We start from the raw sequence: 26,170 nt of genomic DNA, 5'->3' as shown, positions 1-26,170 counted from the left end.
CTGTGCTTTTATGCTTCAACTTAAATAGCAAATCTGATTGAAATTAGTAATTGCTAAGTGTAAACTATGTGTGTACCTTGATTAAGGTGGCACATTTCTAAATGCCTTTGCTGAAAATGTACTTTCCTACAAAACCTTGAATGGGCTGTACACAGTGGAAGAGAGAACACAAACACCTCTTACACAAATTGCTTTTACCAAGAGAGAAAAGTTGCATCATTATAAGAACATGAAATTGAATTTTAATGACTGAAAAAAAGTTTGTTGCACATTTTTATTAGATTAGCTATAGCCAACAGCAGGGAATGAAGACAGCACACAGGGAAACTAGGAAGACAGAGCAGCATCTGTGCACACTGAGCAAGACAGTTTTCATATTTATTGACAAATAATCACAGTGATCAAAAATAATAAATGAGAGGTTTCTTGTTTACTGACCTATGCTAAATATGAAAGCAGAATCTCAGTCATAACACTACAGGGACAGAAATATATTAATTATGAATTACAATCACACTCAGTTTGATCCATTTGTCCCTGTACGGGGAGTCCAGTGACTAAGTGTCACACTAAAACATTCAGTTATACAAAGATGTCAATAGCAGCAGATTAATCAGCATTTTGTACCCATTAAGATCTTTTTCCAACATCAGTTAAGTCTGCTTTCAATCCATTTAGTGATATTCTGTGAAATGCACTTTGTACGGATTCAACTGCACACTGCTGTTTGTTCATGAACAGAAAGTATTCAGGCCAAATATTGTTATAGGTGACATATTTTGAAACATTTTTCAGTTTTTGTGCTCAGAAATGTATGTCTGTGCTGTGGCTACAAAGCCACCAAAAGTGAAAGACAAATCAGATTGGCCTCCCCTTTCTATGTAAGAGGCAGACAATGTGTTCAGTAATTTAATGTAGGTAGGCAATATGGGTAAAGATAGTTTAAGTTTGTTATGGGATAGTGCTGTGTTTACAGCCATCTGCGATTTGGCAAATGGACACGCTGTGCTGTTTGTGGGTACAGTACTGTACTGTAAACTAAGACTGTGTTTAATTAAATTGCTTCAGACTAACTGTAATGTAAAAACCTGGGACAAAGTCTGGGCTATCAACCATCAAAGCTGGTAACTGCCTTGTGGCCCCAGGGCCTTCACTGCCACACTTTCTGTGTGGCAATTACTTTGTGGTAATTTGATTAATTAAAATTTAATTTGCATCACTAGTTTGCTCTGCTACCAGTGTTTGGCCCACAATAATATGGGCTTAATATGGGCTACTGAATTTAAAGGTGAATGAACAATGTAAAACTTCTACCAACTACAAACAATCAACGATCTGTTCATTTAATCTACAGTATTATGCAATTTCTTAATCACAAGCAGCTTCTGAAACAAGCCTGTTATGATTATATAGTGTATAATGGTGTAATAACAACTTTGGTCAACTGATAAGATTTCACCTCTGTCAAGAAATTAAATATGGTGATGCTCTTTTGGGGGCCGACTGGTGTTTAAATGGATTATGTCCGGGATCATTTTAAACTCAGCTTTGAAAGAAGTAGCCTATTGGACATGTAGTCAAAAAGATTTGGTATGTACAGTATGTAGTTTAGGTTCTCTGTATTTTAAACATCACATTACATTCAACAGCATTTTTTTCTGTTTTTCTGTTTTGATTTTATTTAGCTTAGCTTTGAAGAACCAGAAAATTCAGATGCAAAATCACTGTTTCTGTCTGTTCCTGTCACTAGGTGGTTGTAAAAGAACATGGCCAGATCTGCTGTAAAATCTGTTTTTGAATTATGGAGGATCTGGTGGGTGATGGTTAGCTCCCTCAAAAGAGACCTGAGCTCCCCCAAATAATAAGTGTTATGTTTAATAACTATTAAACTTCCTAATGCTACAATGAATGCCAACATAATTCAAATTAAAATCTAATATCTTGCCATCTGTAATTTTAATGTGGAGTAAGTGCAGAGCTCTGCCCTGGCCATTGTGTCTGACATTATCTACTGTCCTGTAACATGATCAATAGGGACATGAGCTTGGCAGGTTTCACTTGTAATGGCTCATGGGCTGTTTTTGGATATTGTTTTGTGTGTTTATATGTACAGTGCTGTGAAAATGTATTTCCCCTCTTTTTTTATTTTGATGCATATTTGTCACACTTAAATGATTCTGATCAAACAAATGCTAATATTACACAAAGATAATCCAAGTAAATACAAAATGTAGTTTTTTATGATGATTTTATTTATTAAGGGAAAAAAGCCAAACCTGCCTGGCCCTATGTTAAAAAAAATAACTGCCACCTAAACCCAATAACTGGTCGTGCCACCCTTGGAGACAACTGCAGTCAAGCGTTTACGATAACTGGCAACAAGTCTTTCACATCGCTGTGGAGGAACCTGGGCCCACTCTTCTTTCGAGAATTGTTGAACAGCCTGTTTAGCCTGATCAGCTTGGATTTAAGTCCAGACTTTGACTCGTCCACTCCAACACCTTCATTTTGTATATTTTTTTTCTTTCTTTTTTTGAGCCATTCAGAGGTGTGTTTCTGAACATTGTCCTGCTGATTAACCCAAGTAAGCTTTAGCTTCAACAATAGCAAGTTGTCATTTGTCCAGGTCCTGTCACTACCACCACCATGTTTGACTATTGGTATGATGTTCTTTTTATGAAACACTTTGTTAGTTTTACATCTGAATATTTGCTCAAAAATCTTGGAGATAATCAAGATGTTTTTTATCAAATATGAGAAGAGCCTTTTGTTGTTCTTTTTGGTCAGCAGTGACTTTCCCCTTGGAACTCTCCTGTGGATGCCATTTTTACCCAGTCTCTTTCTTCTTGTTGAATCATGAACACTGACCTGAACTGCAGAAAGTTGTTCTGGTCACTTTTATGAGCTGTGCTCTTGGAGTCATTTTGGTATGTTGGCCACTCCTGGGAGGGTTCACCACTGTTCCAAACTTTCCCCATTTGTGGATAATGGCTCTCATCATGGTTCAGTGGAGTCCCAAAGCCTTAGAAATGGCTTTGTAACCCTTTCCAGACTGATGCATGTCAGTTAGTTTGTTTCTTATCTGTTACTGAATTTCATGTGTTGCTTTTTGACATCTTTTAGCATGCTTCACTTTAAGTGATTCTTCAGGTTGGTTTCACTCCACCCCTAGCATGAATTGGCTCATTAGGGGAACTACGTAAATGGGGCTACGTTGTTATAGACCGTGCAGATCATAGCCTATAGAGCAGTTTTACCCATATAATCTTCTAATCCAACTGAACTGCTGGAAAAAGGTACCTCTTGCAGAACAGCCTAGAGTACTGTGTCAACTAGTGACCTGTCCAGGGTGTACCTCTGCCTTTCACCCAAAGAGAGCTGGGATAGGCTCCAGCAGACCCCTGTGACCCTGATTAGGAATAACCAGGTATAGATAATGGATGGATAGATCTGTATCAGTCGTACTTAACTATCTTCTACATGGCTTCTGTTAAATCATCATGTATCAAAATCCTGCCTCATAAATATTTTAAGACATATTCTGTTTATACATTAGAATAAATATCAATTAATCCACCTAAACTGCTACTAAAATGCCTCTGATAATTCACGAACTTGCTGTAGAAACCTATTTTACAGTTTTATTGATAATCACAATCCAGTGACATTTTTGCACAGACGTGTGAAGTGCAAACAGCAACAACCGCTACTGTAACAGATAATTTGTCATAACACTTATATCCTTATATCCTATACTTATATCCTATACACCTCTGCTGTTTATTCAAATAGATAGATATGACCTGAGCAGAAAATACGACTTGCGTCACAGCGTGCTATGTCATGCATTGATCGCAAGAAAAGAGGCAAATGAGACGAAAAGGTTAGGGTTAAAAAGAAGCATAGTATGTATGCACACAGGGTGCATGTCATGATTGTGTTGCCAATGAATTAACTTAGCCATGTAATGAAGGGGTCAATGTATCGTACATTATACAGAGAGCAAAATTATCGTGCGAATACAATAATTGTCATACAATATATATATATATATATATATATTATAAATATAATAATAATAATAATACATTTTATTTCATGGCGCCTTTCAAAGTCTCAAGGTCACCTTACAGATAGAAAAGGAAGCATACAGCATGATATACATAGAGTGCATTAAAACAACAGTAACAAGAATACATAAACGGCGGGAGAGAATGTAAAGGCAAAAGCGTGGATTATCTAGGAAGTGGGCGAAGTACAGTACAAGTAAATTGAAATACAGAAACCCAGATGACAGAACAACAAATATGAAACAGTATGAGACAATATGAAATAGGCAGAGGGTGGTAGGACATCACGGGCTGCTTTGAGAAGTTAAGAGAGTTAGGTGGAAAACGCTATACGGAACAGATATGTTTTGAGTGATGATTTAAAAGTTGATAAGTCCGGAGACGACCGGATGCGATGAGGGAGAATGTTCCAAAGGCGGGGCGCAGTGTGGCTGAAGGATCTAGCGCCCATGGTGGCCAGGCGCGCTGTAGGGGTGCAGAGGAGAGTGGAACTGGAGGAGCGGAGAGGACGAGGCGGAGAATAGATATGAAGTAGTTCAGTGATGTATGGTGGGGCAATAGAGTGGAGGGCTTTGTAGGTGAGAAGGAGGATTTTATAGTTTATACGGAAGGACACAGGGAGCCAGTGAAGTTGTTTAAGGACAGGGGTGATATGATGTGAGGATGGAGTTCTGGTGATGATTCGGGCAGCAGAGTTCTGGACAAGTTGAAGTTTGCGAAGTGATTTGAGAGGTAGACCAGTGAGGAGTGAGTTACAGTAATCCAAACGAGAGGTGACAAAGGCGTTAATGAGTATTGCCGTGCTATCGGTGGTGAGTGAGGAACGGATGCGGTTTATGTTACGGAGATGGGAGTAGGCCGACCGGGTAGTGGTATTGATATGCTGAGTGAAGGAGAGAGTACCGTCTAGGATGACACCCAGGCTTTTAACTTGGGGGGAGGGGGGGACAGTATTGTTGTCAATTTGAATGGAGAAGGTGCTGGTTTTAGAAAGGGTGGATCTGGTGCCCACGAGGAGAATTTCAGTTTTGTCAGGGTTGAGTTTCAAAAAGTTATGGGTGAACCAGGATTTGATATTATGTAAGCAGGTAAGGAGGGAGGGAGGGGGGAGGGTAGAAGATGGAGCAGCAGAGAGGTAGAGCTGGGTGTCGTCTGCATAACAGTGGAAATTGATGTTATGTAGCCTAAGGATATTTCCGAGAGGAAGGAGATAAATAATAAAGAGGAGGGGCCCCAGGACAGAGCCCTGAGGCACGCCACAACTGACAGTAGAGGGCTGGGAGTGGAAGTTCTGGAGATGGACGGACTGGGTGCGGTCAGATAGGTAGGAGGTGAACCATGAGAGGACCGAGCCGGCTATGCCGATGGAAGCAAGGCGATGGAGGAGAATATTGTGTGAGATGGTGTCAAAAGCTGCAGTTAGGTCAAGGAGGATGAGGATGGAGACAAGGCCAGAGTCTGCGGCTACTAGGAGGTCGTTGGTGATTTTGACCAGGGCAGTTTCAGTGCTGTGAAGTTGGCGGAAACCAGATTGAAAGTGTTCGTATAGGCTATTGGCGGAAAGGTGGGTATGGACCTGGTGGTGAACAACTTTTTCCAGGATTTTGGAGAGGAACGGGAGATTGGAGATAGGGCGGAAGTTGTTAAGGTCGGCAGGATCGAGACCAGGTTTTTTTAGAATTGGTGAGATGATGGCTGTCTTGAGTGATGGGGGTACGATGCCAGAACTGAGGGAAGTGTGAATAATGTGGGTAAGATGAGGAAGGAGAGAGGGGAGACAGAGCTTGACGAGGTTGGTTGGTAGGGGGTCAAGTTTGCAGGTTGAGGGTTTGGATTTGAGGATCAGGGAAGAGATAACCGTGGTGGGTGGAATGATAAAACTCGAAAGCAGGGAGGATACTGGTAGAGAGGGAAGGGTACAGTGGAGGCAGTTCGCAGTGTCACAGATGGGGGGAAATTGCTGGTGTATATTTTCGATTTTTGATGAGAAGAAATCCAGGAAGTTATTGCACAAGGTGGTGGAGAGTGAAGGGAAGAGAGGAGTATCGGGAGGGCCCAATAAATTTTTGACAGTGGAGAAGAGGGAACGCGTGGAGCCAGAGGCGGATACAATAAGCGAGGCATAGAAGTCAGATTTTGTTTGAGTAATGGTTTGCTTGTACTTCAGTATGTGGTTTAGGTATAAGTCCTTGTGGGTGGATGAACCGGTTTTTTTGAAGAGACGTTCAAGGCGGCGGGCTTGGGTTTTGAGGAGGCGGAGTTCGGGTGTGTACCATGGAGCAGAGTGCGTAAAGGATACAGATCTAGTTTTGAGTGGGGCGAAGGTGTTGAGTAGATTTCGTAGCTCACAGTTGAAATTGGATAACATGTTGGAGAGGGACGGTGTGTAATTAGTACATGAAAGGTTGTTGAGAGCAGCAGTGAAGGAGGGGAGGTCGATGTTCTTTAAGTTACGGAAGGTGATGGTGCGGGAGAGGTGGGTTTTGAAGAGAGGTAGTTTGGAGTTAAAGCAGACTAGTTTGTGGTCGGAGAAGAAGGTGTCGAGGGTAGAACATGACTGAACTGTGACGCCAGAGCAGCAGACTAAGTCGAGGGTGTGGCCTAGAGAATGTGTTGGGGAGGTGATGTATTGTTGGAGCCCAAAGCTGTCCAGACAGGAAATTAGGTCTTTTGTAGCGGTGTTGTTGGGATTGTCGAAGTGGATGTTAAAATCACCAAGAAGAATTATGTTGGCTGACAGAGAGATGAGGTCAGCTAAGAGGTCAGACAGTTCGTCCAAGAAGGTCGGGTTAGGTTTTGGTGGGCGGTAGATAGTGGCCAAGAAGGTTGGTGTGTGACCATGAATACGTGCTATGAGAGCTTCAAAGGACTGGAAGGTGATAGTGGGGTGGATGGATATTTTGTATTTAAGGTTGTACAGTATGGCGAGGCCGCCACCGCGTCCCGAGAGGCGTGGATGGGTGAGATATGTGAAGCCAGGAGGAATAGATTGATTAAGTTCAGTGAAGTCGTTGGGCTGCTGCCAGGTTTCAGTTAAGCACAGGATGTCGAGATTGTGTTTAAGAATAATGTCAAAGATGAGGGATGCTTTTTGAGAGAGGGAGCGAACGTTAAGAAGCCCAAAATGAGTGTTGTGGAAAGGTGTCGAGTCCATGTTTCTGGGGATGTTAGCTAGTACAGAGTGGTTGATCTGGCATATACCTGATTTTCTAGGCTGAGGTCGGGAGGATGACCAGATGGAGGGGATTGGTAGTATGGAGTCAGATAGTCAGGCATGTGGGACAGAATGGACAGATTGTCCAGTGTTAGTGTGTGGGGTACAGTGAACTGCATGTTGAATGTTGGTGGAAAGTATATGGGAGCCCAGGCGGTTAGGATGCAGACCATCTCCTGCAAAGAAGGCAGGTCGGTTCCAGAAGAGGTTGAAGTTGTCAATGAATTGGAGATTGTAGGACAGGGAGACAGACTTGATCCAAGTGTTGAGACTGAGGATTCTACTGAAGCGGCCAGAGCCTCTTCCAAACGTGGGGATGGGACCAGACATGAAAATAGTCTTACCACAGTTGCTTAGGAGGTGGAGGAGAGAGATAAAATCCTTTTTAGTCAGTTCAGACCGGTGGAGTGACGTGTCACAAGTTCCAATATGAACAATCACTCTAGAGATGGAAGACGGAAGTGTTGGCAGTAATCCAGGAAGCATGGCCAAGATGTCAGAGGCCATAGCTCCAGGGAGACAGTGAGTAGTGGCGTTGAAAAAGCGTACATTCCTTATAATTGAGTCTCCGATGATTAACGTGGTTGGGGGGAAAAGGGGGCGTGGAGAAGACGCCAGTAGTTGGCCGTTTGAGTCGTGTCGTCTTGCTGACTGGCGGGGAGGCGACATCAGGTGCTGAGGTGGAAGATGGAGGCGGCAGTTCGGTTGGTCCGTAGCTAGGGAGCCCGTGAGTGTGCCTGAGCACGGCCTCGCGAAGGATCCTACGGCGCACTGATGTAGTAGCTGAGCGGGATGGAGACTGTTTTCCGCCGTGGCAACGGGCTCCGCGAGGAGCACTTGGACTAAGGCGGGGGCGGCGGGTGTCGTCAGAGGGGAGCGAGAGCAGGTGACGGCGCTGAACGACATTGGCGGGTGACGGGGGTTGTTGGGAAACCGGAGCGGAACGATCCGGTACGTGGTTAGCGGATGAGGCCGTATGTAGGTCCGGGGTGGCAGAAGACAGAGGTGCAAATGGATTGGAGAGGTCTAGAGAGGGACGCGGAGACCCGTGGTGATATCTTTTCCGCCCACGAACCGCAACCTCGGTCCAGGAGGACCGAAGACATGGTGTAGAAGAGGAGGAGGGTCGAGGACAGGTTGACGGGTCCCATGGGGCAGTGTCCTGGAGAGTGAAGGTAAGTGTGGAGATCTTCCTCGACTGCTCGAGGGCAACGTCCCTGAAGCTAGTCAGTATGGAGTCTTTCTGTTGGAGATCGTGAGAGAGGCGGCGTATTTCCTGCTTTAATTTGGTGATTTCATTGTTTGCTAGACGGAGTAGTAGATTGGCATTGTCCGAGTTGGTATTGTCAGGTAGTGTTGGCGTTGTTGTTGTTGCTCTTGGTGTTGGTGGCGTTGTAGGAGCCTGGCTGGTTGTGTCGATCGCCATCTTGTCGGTCGCCATCTTGTATGCGTTAGGTGAACAATGGAAGTGAGCACAGTTGAGGGTTTAGGATCTAATGATCGACTCTTGTGACCCCTCTGAGCCATGTGCTGGGTGTAAAGTGTGTCCTTCCTGAAGAGCATGTGAATTGTCCCATAACTTCATGGGATTAGAGGAAAGGGCTAGTGGTGGAGTGAAACCAACCTGAAAGATAAATGTGAGTTTCCTACTAGTTTCCCCTCAGTCTAAAGAAGACACTTGGATTAGTGGTGAAATGTTTCAACCTAACAAGTTAGAAGTCCAGTTGCCATGACTCAGCATCCAGATCATTTAAAAAATGAATTTTGTATTTACTCAGGCTATATGAATCGGCTCCAAAACTGAAAGTCTTCTGACCATAGAATAAGCTTCAATGCCGTGCTGTGTTTCTGCTACACTATATGGTCCTATCAGCTCTATCCACACCACTAGCCCCAGCTGTGAGAAAAGAGGCCCCCATGAGAGCAAAAGTGCAATTCAAACTGTTTGAAATGCATGATGGGATATTTCTACAATAACCATTCGGCTTTTTCTCAACTTTGTTGCTGAGTTTGAGTAACACCAACTGTCAGCAACAAGGACACACAAATCACTTCTCCAAACTCTTTTTTAAAGAGTCGAAAGTCGTCCCATCCACCCACCTCATACATTTCTAGCAGTTCTGTGACGGGTAAGGCTGCAGGAAAAGTAACATTAAAATGGGGAGAGCCAGATGCAGCATAAAGGCAGAGAACCAACACTGCCACAGAGAAATTGTGCGCCAGTGACGAAAGAGACGGCACTATCACAGCCCTGTGCTCAAAAGACTCTGCCTGAAAAGCAGAAATCAACCTAAATTACAACTAAAATGCTGCTGCTTGCATATGAAAGCAACCTATCCCAACAATAAAATCTGAAATGAGTAAAATCATATTTTTATCTTAGCATGTCTGAGGAATTTATTGTTTTTTTAGAGTTCCTTTAAGGTTTAAACCATATACAGTATTTCTGATCCATGCTCTGAACGTCTAGATGAGCTCGTATTTATAATTTATGTACATATAGAAATATGCATTTTATTTGTTTTATAAGTTTCATCAGAAATAATAAAAAGATCACATTAATATATCAAAATCCAAAGACCAAAAATGGACATGAATTGGTTGAGAATAGTGCATTGGTGAGGTTGAGAATAGTGCAGATTTTCTCCTTGAAGCATAACAACCAATTAAATAGCCCTATTCTTTAGCAGCTGCCAGCACCCAAAGATTTTGCACACCTGCCTACACACACACACTTACAACTGCACACATGAAAAATACACACCTGCTTCCACTCGGAGAAGAGCATCCTTTACGTGTTTCTGCTAAATGAGTATCTCTGGTATGCAAGCCACCTGCCGCGGCGTGTTCTGCCAGATCAACCCATCACGCGAGAGGAAGCGACACTGAGTGGGATGCACTTGACCTGTGTCCATATACGCCTCTGGGCTCTGTGTTGCTGCAGTGCTGAGTAGGAGGTGGCTGTAAAGTTGAGGGATCTCAACCACACAACCAGAAAAAAGACATTCTCTAACATCTATGTGAAATCTGCCGTTAAATGCTCATTAAAAGTAAAATATATAACTTTTAAGCAATTTTGACTTATAATTTGAAAAATAATCAAAGCTACCTCTCCAAGTGGTGTGTGGCTGGAGTTGCAGAAGCTGTAGACATTCAGTCTGTGCACATCTCAGTGTGTTAATATAGCATCACACAGACACCCAGCCGGTGTGCTGTGCTGATTCGTCTGACTTTACTGTGCATTTGCTGCCTGATGACACATAACTAAGGTCTCAAATCAAGTGTAGTTCAGGACTACCACTAAAGAAATTTAACAATAATACAATTAATGTACTTGGAAAGTTTTTAATATTTTAAATATTATGTCTTGTACTAAGGTTAATCTTGTCTTAATCTGAAGCCATCATGAGAAGCCATTATCCATTATCCAGCAATGTTTCCCTCCGTGAAGGAGGGAGGAGATGCTCAAGCAAGTTGCTCGTTAAAAATATTACATTCAGAAATGAAACCTTTTTTTTTATTCATCCACCATTACATTATCCATGACACTTATCCTGGAACCAGTCACAGCTTGCAGTGGGTAAGAGGTGGTGTACACCCTGAACAGATCACCAGTCTATCACAGGGCTGACCCAGAGATAAACACCAACAGGTAATTTAAAGTTGCTAATAAACCTAACCTACATGTGTGTGGATTGTGGGAAAAAGCCACACAGACACAAAGAGAACATGCAAACTCCATAAAGAAAGGCCCTGGGTGGGCCACAGGTTCAAATCCAGAACCTGATGCTGTGAGGTAAGAGTGCAAACGACTGTATCACCATCACCGCCTTACCACTATTTATACACATTAAATCTACAGGGTCAAAATTGAGACAATAGTGTAGGACCAGCATGACAAGTTTAACTTTTCCCAGTAGAAGTAGCAGGTTGTTTGGTTGTTTTCTTCCATTTTCTAGTGGGTTCTTTACCCAGTCTGAAATATGGCATTGTTTTGAATTATTACAATCCACTGTAGCTCTTTTTCAAATAGCCCTCAGCAATGACTCTTATGCGGTGTTTTGTTCAACAATAAATTTATGATAGTTTTAAGGAAAACTTGTCTAACTTGGTCTACATAAATATATTTATCTTTGCTAGAGTAATATTGATTCAAACACAGTCGATTTCCAACCCAGTGATATTTTGTGCATAAAATTAATAACTTAACAACCACATATTTGCGACAGAGTTGGTGATACCAGGATTGTATTTACACGGACAGTCTTTCTTTTAATGCTTTACCAGATGATAAAATACATCACATTTGATATGACAAGGAACTCACTTGTGTCTTGCTAACTTTACACTGAGTTCAGTCTGGACACATTTCAGGCGACATAGACAATTTGAAAATTTGCAAACATTAATAAGATGCAACAGTGTGCTCATCATTATTAAAACAGAGATTAGCCCTATCTGTGACCACATCTACAGCTTTAACAATAACCTAAAAGGGCTTCTTTCCCCTTCACTAATCTCGGTTTGCTTCTTGCTTTTATCTCTTTCTAATCTTTATCTGAATGAGATGCTGTTTGAGAGGTGTTTGAGATCTGTATCTTTTGTAGAGCCTTGAAAAGTAACTTCTATTTCGTTTGATAATAGATGCATTCTTAATGCAGGGAAGTGTGAGGAACAGACAGTTTTAAGGATTCACACAGGCTGTATCATTTGCCAAATAGCGTGATTTAGCTAAAGAATGGCTTTGCCAGAGGCCCATCCGTCGTCTTCTACTAATTATGCTAATTCTTATGCTCTTGACAACTCTCTGTGGAAATTAACTATTTGTATACTCGAGGTTTTGCTGTTTTCCTCATTATTTTGATAGGTGTTTTTCTTTTTACCTTCAGTTTGCAGGCCTACAGCACAACATCTTATGCAACATGACAATTAGAATATGACTTGTACTGTACCTTAGACATACCCATATCCAGGTCAGATGTTTGTGCAATTACTTCAGTCACCTTGATAGCAACCATATCAGACAGCTCTTCTTTGAGGATAACTTGGTGTTTTGGTAAATTGGTCACTTGTGTTAGAGAAATAGTTGCCCATGTAATGGCATGGGCCCAGTCACAGCCTAAACCTACCTGATACAGATGCTGTGGAATGACCTCAGGTGAATGATTCACACCACACACTGTGCAGGTGTTTATGTTTTATCAGCTTGGAAATATTGGATTTGATAATATTTGTGACTGACAAAAATCAGATCACATTTCATCATCAGTTTCTGCGAAGAATTTGCCAATTGCCAATACTTGCAACTTGCAACTTATATTTAGATGCAAATATAACTGAAATGTGAGGTTTACTTTCCTTTGCACTCCCATCGATAAAATGAGTATAAGGATGGTAAATGAAATCTCAAGTGCTTTTTTTGCAAAATGGTTTTGTTGCTACTCTGTCAATATACTACATCCAGAAATGTACAAAGTAATATAGACATTTCTTTAAAAAGAAGAACATCTAGTTTTCCCATTTAAGGCACAGAAGGAATTTGACTTCATCCAAAGTGTTAATTATCTGAAGGTGTCCCATTTATCATCTTAATTCTGATCACATCAAAGATGTAATCCATATACATGGCATACACAAACACAGCACCGATACGAATTATATTTATGTAATTTTTTTGTGTTAGTTAGTTAGGTAAATTAGTGATGACCCTACAAAGAATTGACCTGTAAAACTGAAGGTCTCCTTGGCTTTACAGAAAAATATTCAGGGTTTCAACTCACAGTTTAGCTAAGCCCTGAACTTAACTATCTTGATTTGGTGTCACCAAACTGTGCATTGTCTTCAGGCACAGCAGCTAGCTGTTTTCAGTGAAATCGTGCCAAAACCCCACAAAAACACTACAAATCCAGTTTTGTTCAAACACATACATGCCCCGATGTGTTTATCATGCAAGCACAGTGTCTTTCCAGCTAAAATGCATTTGATTTAACGTGGCTTTCCCTTTCTTTCTCTGATTTTGATGCTTCTAATTTAAATCCTCTATTAAAAACACCTCTGTGCTTTCTCTCCCCCACATTGCCCATGTCCTTCCCTGTTCTGCAAAAGACTGTTACCACATTGCAGACAGCTGCAGCTGCAGGTGTGGAAACGTAGCAAAAGATGGTGACAGTTTTCTCTCCTATAAGAGGGCTTTGCCACTTGCACCATACCTACATTCACATGCATGCTTACCTACCACAAGGTGTGTACTTCACTATAAGACATGGGAATAGATATCTTCACTGCACAGACCTCCATGTCATAGTCAGTGGTACCCTGACTACTCCTCAGAGTGACTGTCAGATCTTCCACTGATGCAGTGGGCCCTGGGTTCCTCCTGGTGCAGGGATTTTTGACACAGTGTACATCAGTAAAAATTTTTAACTTGAATAATTCGTATTTCAAGATCTGATGTATGATTTAAGTATTTTTATAATTTTTCTGAGCAGTACAATATATATAATACATAGATACATGTAGATATACATAGATGCATATACTGTATACATACATACATACATAGTGTATACTTACTGCATATTTATATATAGGTATAGATAGACTCTGATCATCCAGATCATTAAAACCACCTGTAGGTGGATCAGACTTGTTTTTGAAGAACATCCCATCTCTTCCCCAGGTAAATTATACATACAAACGCACACGTAAAAGAAAACATGATCTATCAGACCAGGTCACCTTCTTCCATTGTTCCATGGTCCAGGTCTGACATTCATGTGTCCATTGTAGGTGCTTTCTGTGATGCACAAAATATTGTCCATTTTTTTTGAAAATATGCTGAATATGCAGAACATGTCTGCCTTTTTAAAATCATAATGTACTTTAAATACATTTGTCCTTCCTATGTTTCCTAGGTAACTGAAACAAGGACAGGCCCGCTCGGGTGCAGTAACTACGACAGCTTGGATTCTGTTAGCTCGGTGTTGGTGCATAGCCCGGAAAATAAGATCCACCTAAAAGGTAAAGCTTGGTAACACGCGCACGCACGCACACACACATACACAGTCACAGCCTTTAGTTCACGCTGCTGTAGTGTATATGTCTGTTCCGCCTGACTGGCTCTCAGTCTCCAAGGGAATCTGTTATCTTAACAGGCTCTAGATGGGCCGTGTCTGGCCACACTGACTAACCTAATTCCTTAAACCACACCTCGAACACTCAGGAAAATCAATGGGCTATACTTTTAATTTGATTAAAACTATAGATGGAAAAAGAAACCTTTCTTTCACATTCAATCATGCTACAAAAAGAGTAATTTTGTTGGTATCCCCACCAATGATGAAATCTACTGTTTGATATTTAGGCGGGAACCACAGTTGGATGGAGAATAGGTGGAAATGTGGGACTAGTTATATAAATATAAATAGGACTGTAAACAATTTATGGTACAGTAAGGAACAGCTGTCAGCATGGAAAATTCAAAGCAGCGTTGCTGATTTGGGAATATTTGTGTATATTTCTATTTAAGAGAAAATGACGTTATGTTGCATTTGTACTTTAGCATCTGTGGTATTTTGACACACCTGCATCAGCATGTCTACTTCACTACTTTTGACACAGAAAGTTTAATGCTGGTCTCACTGGTCAGTTGGGCTCCGATCTCCATCCAAATGCATGCACACACAGGGCAAAGCTCAAATTTTGTAAAAGCAAACATTGTTTAGAGATTTTTCCGTGTGAGTATGTTTGTGTTTTTGTTTCTACTTAGATCAGTGCAGGTACACATGAAATTCTTGTGTGGAAGTTGAGGTATCACAGTAAAGTTGTGTGTTGAGATTTCCAAAAAAGCCCACTCTGTGTTTTCCCACCACCAACCAGAGATGGGCATTAAAGTGTACATGACTCTACCTCAAGTTACATTGAGTAAATTGTACTCGTTGAGGTCTTACTATAGTATACATTATACTCTCACTTGAGTATAATAATATATTCTTAGAAAAAATTTTACTTAATTACATTTATAGACTCATTTCACTGACACCACGCTCTGTATGGCTGTGTCCATAGCAGGATAGTATCTTAAGCTTATCTTCCGCTGTTGGAAACACTATCAGGTCATTACCTCAGAAAACAAAACTGTCTGTTGTGTTAATTCTACTATTTAATACTAAAGCTCGTGTTTTTAGTAGATGCTTTTAATTGATTGCAGTTTATATGCTATGGGTTTTTAAAACATATTAGTACTTTTACTTGAGCATCATTTTAGAGGTACTACGCACATCAGACAAACCAACTTTGCATAAATTGTTGCAAATCTTTAGCATACAGTCCCACCATGAAATTAGATTCTTAGTTTGTTATTCAATAGAAAATGTATAGATTTGCCTACCGTGTATAAATGTCCCCAAGAAACCTTAGTGAACTTCAAAATACAGGAATATGGCATGCAGTAATACTGTGAGCATCCAAAGTGAAGTCAGTGGAAAATACTGTTTTAATTTTCATGGTGGTTATCATGGGTCAGGTTAACTACTTTATTTATTTTCATAAATCTACAATTTATTTCTTCTGAGGCAGTGTTTTTCAAGTTCAAGTGTTACAAATTCAGCGGTACTTCTGTTACTAATACAGAAATGAAGACCACAATTTTGTTAATGATTTCTGGGCACATAAGCTGTAACCTTAACAGAACAAGCTTATGAGCAGATCTTCTAATAGACCAAAAGATTAACAGGGCATAAAGTAAAAAAGCCACCTGGTCTTGTCCTTTCCTTTAAGAGCTATTTGTAATCTCATGCAAAAAGGGACTGGGCTTTCACAACACTTAGGTTCATCCTTGAGGCTAAGCTGCTCTCCTCTGCAAATGTATATAAAAATGCATCAAATGCTATCACTTATCAGAGTCAGAATCATCTTTACTGGCCAAGTTTGTGCACACAAACAAGGATTTTAACTCTTGTTCACTAAGCTCTCTACAAAAATGAACATAAAAAGTTAAACTTTAAAGAAGAAGATAGGAGTTGAAAAAGAAAGATAAATAAAAAACTCTAAATTAGAAGATACAAGGGATATGTACATCGTTAATGAACATTTTTAAATATACAATATATACAATTTGTGAACTAGTGCAAAGATTTAAGTATAACTGTAAGTACAACTGGGACAGTGGTGTGACTTACATAAGGTAGGAACAGATGTGCAAATATGTATACAGTGACTATTGCACAGGTGTGATCTCTGCCACTCTATGACATTAAAAGTTCATCAGAGCAACAGACTGGGGAAAGAAACTGTCTCTGTGCTGGGTGGTTTTGGCGCCTACTAAAGGGGAGGAGTCTGAACAGTTTCTGTCCAGAGTGTGAGATGCTTCTGACCATGGACCGATCAGTCATGACAGGTCCTGGATGGAGGGAAGACAATCCTCTCTGTAGACTCAATTGTCCTTTGCAGTCTGTTCCTGTCTAGCTTGGTGGCTGATCCAAACCAGATAGTGATTGAAGTACAGTGGACAGACTGTATGATGGTGGTATAGAAGGTGACCAGCAGCTCCTGTGGCAGGTTAAACTGACTTAGCTGCTGCAGGAAATATAGTGTCTACTGGGCTTTCTTCTAAATGGGAGGTCCAGTTTAGGTCCTGGGAAATTGTGGATCCCAGAAACCTGAAGGTGTCCACAGTAGATAATGTGGTGTTGAGGATGGTGAGAGGGGAGGGGCTTGGGGGGATTCTCCTGAAATCATCTCTACAGTCTTGAGTGGGTTCAGCTCCAGATGGTTCTGACTAAACCAGTAGACAGTGTTCAATTTACCCCCTGTATGCACACTCATCACTGTCCTGGTTTAAAACAATGACTGTGGTGTCATCACAGAAGGATCCCCTGAGAAGCAGTGATTAGTGTAGAGAGAGAAGAGCAGTGGAGAGCGAATAAACCCCTGGGGGGGCACCAGTGCTGATGGTTCCTGTCCTGGATGTGATGCTCCCCAGCCTCACCTGCTGCCTCCTGTCAGTCAGGAAGCTGGTGATCCACTGACAGGTGGAGGTGGGCACTGTGATCTGAGTGAGCTTCTGGTGGAGGATTTAAAGGATTATGGTGCTGAATGCCAAGCTGAAGTCCACAGACAGGGTCCACAGAGAGGAAACATTTGAAGCAAGAGGGTAGTTCACACAGCTTCAGAGATTGGTTGTAGATTGCTTGTGTGAAGATGGGTGCCAGCTCGTCAGCACAGCCTCTAAGGCAGGAGGGGGACACACCATCAGGGCCTGGAGCCTTCCTGATCTTTTGTCTCTGAAAGAGGTGTCGTACATCCACTTCTATCTGATTTACAGTACAAACACAAGCTAAGAGCAGTGATTGTGATTAATATGTTTTCTAAATAGTGGATATTACCTGTTTTCCAGCACAGCCCCTTCCACTCTTAACTAGTGAGAGGAGCACAGATAAAGCACAAATTGTGTCTCTTACGACTAATATCTAGTGTGGTTCAAGAACAGCTAATAGTGTTTTCATGCAGGTTCCATCTCAAATATTGAAAAGCTAGTTAGGAAAATGGGTTTTAAGGGCATTTAAAGCATCACAGTAAGTTGTTATAAAGACTCAATATTGGTAAAGCAAATGAGTTTAGACATTGCATTTGTCAGGTCCAATACTACGGAAATTTTATTTGTGGCTACATTAAGTCACTGGTTGTATGCTAATTGTATCTTTATTGAAATTGAATCTCTCCGCTATATGAATCCATTTCCTCTGAGATGTCTTGTACCAGTGGGGGAGAGAGTATCCCTCTTTCTACTGATTATCAGATAATGGTGTTTGGATGGAAAAAGCCCTCAGCTGTAGACCTAAATTTTCCTTTCTATTTACTAATGGTGTAATGTATGATGTGTTTGTTTAATGTGTTTAATGGAAACAGAGAAAGTGCAACCACAGCAATGTCTAATGTCCAACTCTTCTAATTTCAACCAATTAGCCTGATGGCTTCCATGTAATTAGATGTAATTTCAAATCTCTTTTCCTATGAGCCCAAAATTAGGTCATGCAAGTTGTTTTTGGCTTCCGGAGCACTAAATAAAAGTTAGGTTACACTATCAGGTATCTTAAAGAAGAATTATTAGAGGAACAGGGATATTGTGAAACAGGTATCTCTGTGGGAAGATCATTTTAAAGATCCCATAACTCTTCCATGAGTGCCATGAGAAGTGTTTTCCAGAGTTGAATGCTACTTGATAAGGATCAGTATTTCACAGTAATTTCTACATTCTTCTAACTGCTACATGTAAACCTCTCCATTGTAAAACTCCATTGTAAAAAGTGAAAAACACTAGCCTCTTTGTGTCTGAGCCCTGCACCACTGATAAATCATAAAAGAAAAAACTGTGTAAATGTTATATGACAGAAAAGTGTTACATCATGTTGCAGTGATACGGGAGAATTTCTAAAACTCGGTGCTGTACATTTTCCAGGCAAGCAGAAAAAATCTCTTTGTGTTTTTTATTTCCCAAATGCTTCAGTGCTTCACTGTTCTTACACTTTCTGATCTTTGTGTCTGATTGCCTGCCCCTCTCTGTGTGCTGTGTAGCTTTAGGCTTTGCCTGAGCATTTGTCTGTGTGCATATATACTGCTGTGAAATCAAGACCATTGCTTTGGCGCCAAAGGTGGCTAACCTTTTCTTATCATAAATGTCTGAAAAAAAAAACAGTCTGACTTTAGCCTTGAGTCAGAGAGATGCTTTGAAGTGAAGTTGAGGAGTCATTATGATTTTTATTGAATGTTTTTGCAAGGCTTTCTGCCTTCAAAATTAAACCTCTTTGGTTATTAGTTGTGTGGTTTCATTTTGCATGTGGATGTGTGTGTGTGTTAGTGTGGGTGGTGCACTCGACGATAAGTGCGTCGACAACACATCAAGAGTCCAGGAAAAGCAAGCCCTGTTAACAACACACAGGACCATGTGGGTAGAGCCAGGGACACAAAATACAAAAACCACTCTTTCAGTAGGCTTAGGCAGCCTTCAGTTTACATAATCTCCACTCACATAACTAAAGAAGGCAACCCCACTGTCACCACAATGCCCCATATGAGAATATCAAAGAACTCACTCGGCAGAATTCTTTAGAACACAAACCAGAAAATACAGGATCCATGACCCACATACATTTCAGCCCCAAATCAAAGATGAGCAGCTTGACTGCTCCTGACAAAAGGTTTACTATGAGCTGCAGTAATGTTCTTTGGCAGTGTGCTGAATAAAAATAAGCAGTTCCCCAGGTCCTTCAAAAAGTTTTAACCCCAATATTAAGAAAACTGTTTTATTTAGCCACTATCTTTTGTTATTTTTTAAATCTAATTAGTCACCAATATCTACAATTGAAAGTCCAATGATCCAATGATCCAATGATCTGGCCTACTTGATTTATGTATTTATTTTGGCTTGTTTGAAACTGAATTTAAAAACAAACTACCTATCTCAAATGCAGAAGAGTTACAGAGTTTTTATCAACTTTTCTATTTTTCAGCTTCGCTGCCACGTTTTTCAGTGTTTTTTGCCGTGCTCCTCATAACAGAGGGCCATTGCCTAAATTTACCAACCATCACCTTGAAAAGAAAAACCTTGAAAACACTGACCTTCTGTTCCATTCTGTTTCATTATCACAAGGGAGCCCAAAACATCCTAGAACTCCATCTGAGGAAAATACACATTTCATTCTTTGCAATAAGTGTGCAGAAACTGTGTAAAGTGACAATCACTTGGAAAGTGAGAACTAGGAAGGTGTAAAGATAAGCATACAGAGAGACACCAAGAGCATCAGTGATATGTACTGTGCTCTATATTTAAGCTGGGTGAGAGCTACATCCTATGGCTCTGAGAGCAAGAGCACAGTTCAAGGATACCAACAGCATCTCCTCCACAGCTAAGAGTGTGTTCCAGTGGAGTGGACCAAGCACTCACCAAAACAAAGGCTTAGTGACACACTCACACACAGTTGGGCACACACTGATAACAGAGGGGTGGTAATCATTAAGGAGGCTTAAGAGCTTCTGTTCCGGTCTTCTTCTTTGTTGTCTTATTTAAGGGCACATGGGGACAATGACCTTCTGATAGGAACGCTGCAAATTTGTTTTATCCCTCTTCGTTCCTTGGTCATTGTGTGACCTGGAAGTTGTTTCGGTTTTCCATGCTGAGGGACGTCCCAAAACTATAATTTTTGCTCTGAGGAGCACGGAAGCTGCAGGAGGAGCTATAACTGATTATACATGAGTATACTCCTGCCTCCTCTGTTTTTGCTATTTTTCCTTACATCTAATCTGGGGAGAACTAAGACAAAAGGTAAACACACAAGTCAGGGAAAAAAACACTGAAGAAATGAACAATGACTGTAAAAACTAAGTAGCAAAAGTATATATATATTTTTTTTTCATTTTTTATTTTTGTTTTTTTTTTTTTTGTTCCTGTTCTATTATTTCTGAAGCCCATAGTTCTGCATTGTGAATCTGTTTGTGTGAATAAGCCACCACTGTAGTTAAGCAGTTGCTGACTAACCTTCATCAAAACTGCAATCACAGATTTCTACTTCAGTCAGTCCTTAAAGTCTGAGTGAGTCGTAAAGAGAATGAAGTCATCTCCCTCCTGCAGATTCTCAGAAGCTGCTAAAAACAGCTCATGACTGTCCACTTGGCCGACCAGAACTATAGCAGCTATCCCAGCACATAATGGGGAACAGGTGTGGTATAACCTGGACAGGTGGTGAGTCTTTCAGGTATAGACAGAAAGCTATTTACTCTACCCTTCACTTTCATTTTCCAAATAAATCTTATAGGCAAGTCTTCTGTCCCTGGAATGTGGCCTAAAAATTGGAGAAAGGTAAGCTCTGGGAACATGTACACACTGACAGACCTGCTGAGTGGTTGTATACTGCCTCTTTGAGGGAGACACTCCATTAGTAGCTTTTGTTTTTCTCTAAACAAGAAAATTTAGAAGCTTTTTTTTTTTCATTCCCTGAAGAACATGTCTATAATGAATACAAATAAATATTACTAAAAATACCTCCTTTAATGTTTATCTAACATACATTAAATATAAAAATATTATAAAACTAATCATTTTAGCATGTTTGTGGGTTTTAATAAACATCAGGCTACTCACTAGCTAAGTTCTGCTGCTGTTAGTTGCTATTAGTGAGTTTCAAATAGTCAGTTCTATCTATTCAGTGTACCATTATGTTTGTGTATGGAAAATAGTCAGATGGCCACCACGATGCACTGACAGGTATGCATCTGGCACTTTAGTCCTCTAGGAGGTTTTTCAGGGGCTCCAGCACACAAAACCAAGAGACTAATGCCAGTTGCCAGTTTGCCAGTTTATTTGTAGCCAGGATTCTTCCCTCAAAGGATTTCAGCAACAACCTCTACCATTTGTGACTTTGTGACTTGGCCATAACCCTGTCCCCTATTCCCTCTGCACTCTGTTTCTGCATTCACATGGATAGTCTCTAGCACTTTCATGGCCCTGGTCTTATCCACCAGCAATACAGATAAGAATCCCTGCTGCTGCCTCATAAGCACCTTTCAACATTTTCTGCAGTTCATGTTTACTGTGGATGCCCTTAAACCCCATAAAAAAACCTAGTTAAGGATTCATACAGTCCCTTCTTACTGTTTTTACTTATTATAGTTGTAATGTGTAATTGTAATGCTTACTTAACTTTGACACTTACTTAGTTGCTTAAATATTGTTGCTGTTACTCGCATTTCTGTAGAAAGTCTGTACAGCTACTCTGAGAAAGACGGTTAAATGTGCTTTTGTAAATGTGTAAGCTCTGTCACAAAAGCACAATCTCCCAAAACAGGGACTCTTTTGGGGTTCAAACTTTTTAGGACCCAGTTACAGTCAGTCGGGTCTTCAAAAAATTCCTATTTCCAGGGCGGAAGCTCCTGCATTGGAGACACATCTTTAAAAAAGGGTTTATTACATTGACAATACTATAAGCCTCTGAATACAAACACTTATACCAAATTAAACAAATGCATTGGATATTTTCAGTTCCAACAACAAACAAGCATCCTCCTTTTATTCTATTTCAGTCTGGTCAGGAGCCCCTCATAGATGTCCCTGGAAGACTATACGCCAGTGAATCACAGCGTCAAAATAGGAGTTTATCAGTGTCTTAGTGAGAAAGGACATAATAATGCAATCACAAAAGAAATTTATCTCTCAAGCCCTGTCTGAATTGCCTGCTGACATCTGCTCAATGCCCTTTGCAGAAGGATTGCAGGAAAACCTCTTAACAGATGTTTTGTCAAAGCACCACAAACATGCCTTTAGACCTCTGCTGGAATTCTATCAATAGCTGCAGCAGTGCCTGGAGACGTATTGTACAAGTGAGTTTCTGCAGGGTGAGAGGTCTGTCATGTGCTTCACTCTAGTCAGGCCTAAGTTTGGGCTGTTACTTAAACAAATTCTCTGCAAACCACCTGTCACTGTATAATGCAGCATTAAATTGTTGCCACATTTCTTATCTGTGCCTCGTCTAACATCACAGCTTCAATTGTCTGTCTCAGATGTGAAAGTTGTTTAAAGAGAGGGAGGCTATAGTATGGAGAAAAAGAGGGAGAGTAATGAGGAAACTCCATCCTTTGAAAAAGTGCTAGCAACTATTTGGTCCATTCAACTTAAAGATCTGTATTCTCTCACTCACTCAATACCAAGCAGACCTTGTTGATACATTCACCATCAAGTTGAATCTTTATGAACGCACACAAAACTATCATAAGAGAGCCCAAAACATCCTAGAACTCCATCTGAGGAAAATACACATTTCATTCTTTGCAATAAGTGTGCAGAAACTGTGTAAAGTGACAATCACTTGGAAAGTGAGAAATAGGAAGGTGTAAAGATAAGCATACAGAGAGACACCAAGAGCATCAGTGATATGTACTGTGCTCTATATTTAAGCTGGGTGAGAGCTACATCCTATGGCTCTGAGAGCAAGAGCACAGTTCAAGGATACCAACAGCATCTCCTCCACAGCTAAGAGTGTGTTCCAGTGGAGTGGACCAAGCACTCACCAAAGCAAAGGCTTAGTGACAGACATACACACACACACACACACACACACACACACACGCACACACACACACACACACACACACACACACACACACACACACACACACACACACACACACACACACACACACACGCACGCACACACACACTGGGGCTCACACTGATAACAGAGGGGTGGTGATCATTGGGGAGGCTTAAGAGCTTCAAATTGCCCAAAATGGAAAGTGTGTTCTCTGCTGGAGATTGAGAGATAGAAATAGAGGGAACCAGGAGTCTGCTGTTTGTGGTCTACTGGGGTGATTCTAGATGTGTGGCTGGATGGAAGCGAAGCGTTATGTGTAATGACCTTAAAAGCCACCATCAAAAGGAAATACCCACAGTTTTCTTCCTGAAATAGTGGAGACTGGAAACAGATGTTTAAAAGAGATAAAAGTAAAATAAAAATGAAATATTGTATATATTTTTGTCATCTTATTGCCAACCAAGAACCCACTGATAAAGATCAAGTGAACCAGCTCAGGTAGAGCTTTATAGTCATGATCTCTGACATCTTTTTGAGGAGACAAATTGAACTCTTTATCTGTATGTAATTAAACTTTGTAAGGTTCATTATATGGAGGACTGTGGATTGATGTGTTAAATGATTTTCTTTAAACTGTCTCCACATAACAGTATAAAAATGACATCAGTGTTAAGAGAGAAAATAATGTAGTTGGAGTCATAATGAGTGACTTAAAGCGACTGTTTTGTTACACCTCTTTTAATCATCATGCCATGTGATAGCATGTGATCACCATTTCCACCTATAACTCATCTGTAAAACACAAGCATTGCCGATACCATCTAATCGGTTGACAGCTAAATTATGTTTGTCTCACAATGTTAATCAAATCTGGAAACAGTTAGAATATTGCCAAAATTTCTAACAGCGTTTAAACAATCAATCTAAAAAGAAAGAAAGAAAAGAACTTAATTACTTGTCAAAAGGGTTAATATAGAAAAGAAAAGAAAAATGTAAGGGGTGATCAACTGGAGAAAAACAGAGAGAAATAAAGTAGAAAACAGATCAATAATGAGTGAAGTGGAATAGAGATAAAGGAATTGGAACAAGTGTGGAAGTATTTAGCTGTTCCCAAAGTGAAGGATCTTTGACAACCAGTACATATTTTCTCATCCCCCCGACCCCCTAACACACACACGCACACGCACGCACACACACACATACACACACACGCACGCACACACACACACACACACACACAGACAGACAAAAACCTCAAAGCACCTGCCAAAAAATGTGACTAATTACATCTCTTTCCAAGCCACTGAAAGAGTAAATACCAAAGAAGACACATGCATATTCATAGCTCAGCACAGAGGCACTGACTTGGCTGTTGAAAACTATCCAGACTGAGAGTGTGAAGCGAGAAGAGCGGAAGCTTTTGACACAACAAATTGATGATTATTACATAGACAGACAGGAAAAAAAGTCATGGACGAAAAGACAGATTCAGTGGAGCAATGTGAATACCACAAGGCAAGCCTTAAATACCGCCTGCTGGTTTCTAACAGATGATGATGCACTCTTAAAATCACACAACAGCTCTTGATTTGGTTTAATAGGCTGTGCAGTCATGGAAGTTTGGTACCAAAATTAGCATACCACTGTATTTTTAATATAATTGAAATAATGAAAGTTCAAACAGTAATGCTCTCCTGCTGTTAAAGGACAGGCAGAATGCATATCTCACAGCTTGAGCATTTACTTGTGACAATGGTCTCACTTGAACAGCACAGACCTCTGCTTGTTGAGTTGGGTGACTTTCTGTTAGATAAAATAAAAGGTATAAAATAAAAATATCCTATAATTCTTCTAGACTTCGCAAATGATACTGGACCCAATAGCTCAAAATTTGATTTATTAAAAGGTTTCAGGAAATGTTATTCATCAGAGGTTACATCAGAAGGTTTAATACCATAGTTAGATCGTTATGTCAAACAGTCTCACTGCCCATCGCTGTTCCTGAGAGCTTAGTTATTTCAATCATTTTCTTTCAGTTTCTCTCCTATATCCTCTAAATAGGATTAATAAATTCATGACTTTGAATCACATAGACCATAAGCTCAAATTTTTGTACTCACACAGAAAAATTTTCAACTCCTGCATTTTTGCATCAAGTCACCCTCATGAACAAATTCCTGGTTGCTATGTCCTCTTGAGTCTTAACAGTTTATACCTTCAGTATCTCTTATTATGAATCCAGGTTTTATCGGGATTTGTAAGGTTGAGGACCAATCCCCAGTGGGAGTGTGGGTATGGGTGAGGTGGTTTCCATAGACTACAAACTTTTGTTTGCTAGATTAATAAATCTATCATAGATACAGACGATTTTCATGTATGAAATGATATAAGATGACTTTATGGTTGTCTGCTCCTTTAACCTTTAATGGGCCAGATTATTTTCAACTGGAAAAACTAAAGCCTCTATATAGGAATAACAATGCTTGATGTATCTCCTTTGCATTTCTACCTGCAGATTACATAGTGTATATATGAAAATAGGTCTCATCATCATCAAACAATGTATTTGGTTTAACTGCATCTTGTGCTATTATAAAATACTGGTCTGATGATGAGTTGCCACATATCTCTTAAAATACAGTAAGTTTCTGTCTTAATTAAAACGAAAACTGCTCTGTCCTGAACTGAATCAATACAAGATGCCATTTTCCCCCTAATTTTGTGCTCACTGCTTAAATTACCTATCTACAGTGGTGTAAACATAATAATACTAAGTACTACCAAAGCAGTTTAGAATAGCCCAA

General features: G+C 40.5%; 1 protein-coding gene across 1 annotated transcript in view; it reads left to right on the top strand.

Annotated features, from left to right (window-relative positions):
- Nucleotides 1-26,170, top strand: part of brinp2 (bone morphogenetic protein/retinoic acid inducible neural-specific 2) — a 105,655-nt gene that overhangs the window by 28,564 nt on the left and 50,921 nt on the right. Inside the window, exon 4 of the mRNA XM_026312725.1 lies at nt 14,199-14,304. Coding sequence (XP_026168510.1) covers nt 14,199-14,304 — 106 coding nt within the window. The remainder of the gene's footprint in view (nt 1-14,198; nt 14,305-26,170) is intronic.

Source organism: Mastacembelus armatus, chromosome 17 (assembly GCF_900324485.2).
Source record: "Mastacembelus armatus chromosome 17, fMasArm1.2, whole genome shotgun sequence".
Taxonomy (NCBI): Eukaryota; Metazoa; Chordata; class Actinopteri; order Synbranchiformes; family Mastacembelidae; genus Mastacembelus; species Mastacembelus armatus.
This window is presented reverse-complemented; position numbering and strand designations above follow the sequence as displayed.